Source organism: Ruditapes philippinarum, unplaced genomic scaffold (assembly GCF_026571515.1).
Source record: "Ruditapes philippinarum isolate M1 unplaced genomic scaffold, ASM2657151v2 ctg5986_1_1_1_1, whole genome shotgun sequence".
In the NCBI taxonomy this organism is placed as follows: domain Eukaryota; kingdom Metazoa; phylum Mollusca; class Bivalvia; order Venerida; family Veneridae; genus Ruditapes; species Ruditapes philippinarum.
Window position 1 is genome coordinate 37,501 of NW_026857463.1, and position 4,932 is coordinate 42,432.

The window sequence follows — 4,932 nt, forward strand, 5'->3', positions numbered from 1 at the left end:
TTAAATTGAATTCGAAAGAAAGGCATTATATATACTATATATCTTTGAATGAAAGTTCTAGAAATTAACATTCCTGTTCGGATAACTATACATTAAGTACTAAAGCAGTTGCCTACACTATGTCATTCAAGCTGTAGCTAAATCTGCATGTAAGACTTCATTGTAGTTGAAATTTTTTTTTTTCAAGATAAAAATAGTGATTTTGATGATATAAACGGGATAACATGACAATAGGCGTTAGTCATTCTTATTTTACTGATATATTTTTGTCGAAAAATCATGTTAATTTCAAGTATCTTTCTAAGTGAACACTAGCTGGCTTTTATAAATAATTATATCTTACTTTAAGGCATACTATATACTGGCTTATTCACTGACTCTCTCAAAGAAGCTTACGTTCTCCCGATATACATAATTTAAGATCTGCTTCACACAATGACAAAATTATACCCAATATTTGGAAAACAGTGCCATTTATTATCCGTTTTTCAAATTATGTGACATCTTTTTTAACAAGAGCCACCGCCAAGCGTGGGCCACGCTCGACTTTTTCATCTTCACACGAAGGAAATCAAATTTGAAATTGACGTTCAAGGTCATCAAAAGTTCAAGGCGGTCTTATTTGAATTCATCAATCTTGTCAAATGTGTACTTTTTCCGAGTATGAATCAAATCGATAAGTAAATAACCAAGTTATACACATTATACACATTTCAATAATTTGACCTATGATAAAGGTCATGTACAGGTGTCAAGTCCTTACTTGACATGAATAATTCAACATGTCGGTTTTGTCTTTTGTGTACCTTTGTCCACTTTGATGTAAAATTTCAGCACACCTTAACGGTCAATGTACAAAATTTTAGTCTTTACAGTTAAAATATACAATGGGTTTAATAGGTCTTTATTTTCATCAATATATTGCAAAATATTACTTTTTCAAAAGAAATTTCATAATCGTCTTTCTCAATGAAAGTATGGACCTTTCCGGTGTTTACAGTTTTATGTAAATTGGCTAACTTGTTATCCAATCGCTACACTGATATAATGTATAGTCACTGGTTGACCTGGTTTCAGAAAAGAACACGTGTTTATGTTTGTGATACTGTTTGTGAGCAGTTGACCTAGCAATGAAGGGAAAAGGTGTGGCTAAATGTTACGCTACGAAAAACCGAAAGGTCCATTATATATCAGTTTTCAAGTTTTCGAGACCGAATTTCAAGATCTACTTTTTTAACCATGCTCGATATAAAACTATAATTCAAAAATGAGATGTTCTTTTTTGACATTTTAGGCTAATTAGTGTCGGGAGGGAAGACTGGGAAAGAGAAGACTTGGGGAGAGATTCGAAGACTGGGGAAAAGAGACTGGGGGAGTGAAGACTATCAGTTCTCATAAAGCCGACCTCAGTTAGATCGGGCAGTTATGGTGAAGCCATTTAAAAGACGATGCATTGTAACATTCTTCGCTGGAACTGTCTTAATATATACAACAATTAACATATACGTAACAATTTGCAATCGACGAAGATTGAAACCTCCAACTTTTATGCAAAAGTATCTTGGACAAAAGCCAAAGATTCATTTTGAAGATGGGTACACATCAGCAACACTAGGTTCTAGGTTTCAAGCGTGTATCCATCCAAATCTGTCACTATGGAACAAGGAATTTGAAAACTATTTTGAAAAGGTCGAACCAATAAAATGTACCGATGAAATGGACTGGGTATATACCGGAAATGGGAGGTTTTACATTTCACAGTCTGCAGTAAATAAATATGGCGAAATCAAATGCGCATATGTGCCGGTTGTAAATTCTAATGACGAAAGTAAAGATTTAAAGCCCACCATCCCAATGTTAAACGGAAGTGCGCTTGTTTCTGACGCTTTCAAAGTTTCATGCAAATCTGCAAAAGGACATAAATATGCTAATGTTCATGCATGCATTGCTCCAACTACGAACAGAGTACCATTTGCAAACGCATCAGCAACAGATAGATATAATGTATTAGTTTTCGGATTTGATTCGATTTCACGTCAGACGTTTATGAGATTATTGCCAAAAACTCACAAGTATTTCACTGAAGTATTGGGTGGTTCCCTGCTTGAAGGTTATAACATTGTTGGAGATGGTACCACTCAAGCCTTAATGCCAATTCTTACGGGAAAACGGGAAACAGAAATACCAGAAGTTCGGAGAGGAAAGCGGGGAGCAAAGTATGTTGACCAAATACTAGAATTTATTTGGAAACGTTATGAAAGGAAAAATTACGTAACACAGTGGGGCGAAGACCTTGCAAATATAGGAACCTTTAATTATAGACTGCTTGGGTTCAAGGACCAGCCTGTCAATCACTATATGAGACCGTTCTACTTGGCTGCCATGCCCATTTATGGTCACTTTAACCGGTACTGTTTAGGTTCCAGAACGAGACACGCGGTTTATATTGATTGGCTAAAAGAAGGATTGGAGTCTAATAAAGGGAGAAACTTCTTTACATTTGGATTTTTCTCAGAGTATTCACACAGCAACAACAACCCTGTCGTGTTGGCAGACGATAACAACGTCGCTTTCTTTGAATACCTTAGAAATAATAAATATCTTGATAAAACGTTTCTTATAGTTATGAGTGATCATGGTGCAAGGTTTGGATCTATTCGAATGACAGAGCAGGGTAAACTAGAAGAAAGAATGCCATATTTTGGTGTGTACGTACCGCCTAAATTCAAAACAACATACCCCGAAAAGTATGAAAATCTTTTAACCAACACAAAACGGCTAGTTATTCCGTCAGACATTCATGAGACTTTCTTGGACATAATTGGGGGAAACAATCATCAAAGGTAAAACGAAAGGTTTTTTCATTGTTTTCTTTTATACCCAAGACAGAACTTGCAAAGACGCGAAATTAGCCCCCACTGGTGCGCATGTCTGAAATTTTAAAGGCCATTCCCTTTCCATCCCCACATTTTTATTTCAGTAAGGAAAATTTTTTCGGTATCAAAGATTTTCTCCGGAACTTTTTGAACTCTGCCCCAGCATCTTTCAAAAAATAATTTTAAATCATTTTTTTTCAAAACAATGATCAGATTTTAAAATTCAAGCAGAGTTTGGACAAAGATGGACGAATTCCTGATTTGAGTGACAAATTATTTAATGCGCTCGTTCATTACCAAATAACGTTTGAAACAGTGCCAGGAAATGCAATATTCGAAGGGACCGTTCTAATGAACCGTAAAAGCGGTGAAATTGAAGCAAGTGAAAAAGATATAAGTAGATTAAACCGTTACTATGACGATGCCAAATGTATTGAAAGATCACAACCGTCGCTTCGACCTTACTGTTTCTGTAAATGATTGTTTAATGCTGAAAGTTTACTTTTGTATTACAATAATGAATTATCCCAACATGCCTGTGTGAGTTCGTAATTGCATGTTCATTGTTCTTTTTTCCTCAAGCAAATGTTTTACTTCGAGGTATGTTGCTTTGCCGTTTTCAATAACGATAGGCAATTAGAAAATATGAAGCAAATGTCAGACGAACACTAACTGTGTATAGCCTTAAAACAATAATGTGTTTACTTGTCCCAAAATTGTTACATTAAATGTAAATGCAATACCACTATATATAAGAGCCATGAACTTTCATATATTATGACTATATATGGTCTTTTTTTTATCTTACGCTCTATAAAAAAATATAACAGGAGCCACCGCCGGGCGGGGGCATCACTCGACTTTTTTACAGCAAACAAACGGTTTAAGCAAATCAATCATAAGAAAATGAAAGAAAAAACAAGAACGTATGTTAAACACAAATGTCCCTTGCTCAGATTCTTGTACCCATTCAGTTATGGACAAAAATTCCCCCCCAAAAATGTAAACACAGCTATATAACTTGACAGTCATGGGGGTTTTGTTATTATGAAAAATATATGTTGGCACGTCATTGCTATAATTATATGACTTGTGATGAAGTTGGAAAATATTTAACTTTATCATATATTATATAAATGCAACACCTGACCTTGAACCCAGTGATCCCAAACTCAATACAAACTTAAAGGACCACGTTAGGTATGTTCCTTGTAAAATTAATACGAGACATTGGTAAAAAAAACCACACAGTCTGTATAAAAATGTGTAAAAACTCTACTGTGACATTGACCTTGTGTCTCCCAGCACAGGACCATACAAATATGCAAAACACCAGCCTAAAAATATAGGCTGTATAAGCTAATGTATAATTTTTTTTGGCACCCTTGACCCACTGACCCCTACCTCAACCAAATGGAATAATATCATGCAGATTATCTTCTTATCAAATATGAAATAAATATACATGTATGTGTCAATAAATAAAGGCTATATGGGCAAAAGTGTAAAAATATTTTACACTTATATTTTACACATTTTAACTCCATCCAAAGGGAAAGATACCATGCAAGTTGTCTTCCTCTCCAAATATGAAATACATTTGTCAATAAATAAAGACTGTATAGGCAAAGGTGTAAAAAGCTATTTTTAGCTCTTGTGACATTGACTCACTGACCCCTACCTTAATCAAAAGGAAGAATATCATGGAAATTATCTTCCTATCAAATATGGAATACATCTGTCAATAAATAAAGGCTCTAGAGAACACCTCAATTTATGTTCTTACCAAATATGAAAGACATCTGTCAATAAAATAAGGTTAACACAGGTGTAAACATCTATCTTTTGACATTGGTGACCTTGACCCAAATGACCCCTATCTATATCCAAAGGATACCCTTGGCATCTTTATATTAAACATGAAACACATCAATCTAAAAATAAAGGCTGTATGAGCAAAATTGTTTCAATTTATTTTTCACACCAGTGACCTTTACATTGACCCTTGAGACCCCTTCACACCAAAAAGAGAACTTCAATAAACCACAACTTGAGG

The 4,932-nt window shown here is 34.8% G+C and overlaps 1 protein-coding gene across 1 annotated transcript in view; it reads left to right on the forward strand.

Moving 5' to 3' along the window:
* LOC132749840 (uncharacterized) overlaps positions 1–2,847 on the forward strand; it is a 3,260-nt gene extending 413 nt beyond the window's left edge. Inside the window, exon 2 of the mRNA XM_060739749.1 lies at positions 1,295–2,847. Coding sequence (XP_060595732.1) covers positions 1,426–2,847 — 1,422 coding nt within the window. The 5' untranslated portion in view covers positions 1,295–1,425. The remainder of the gene's footprint in view (positions 1–1,294) is intronic.
* Positions 2,848–4,932: the final 2,085 nt, after the last annotated feature.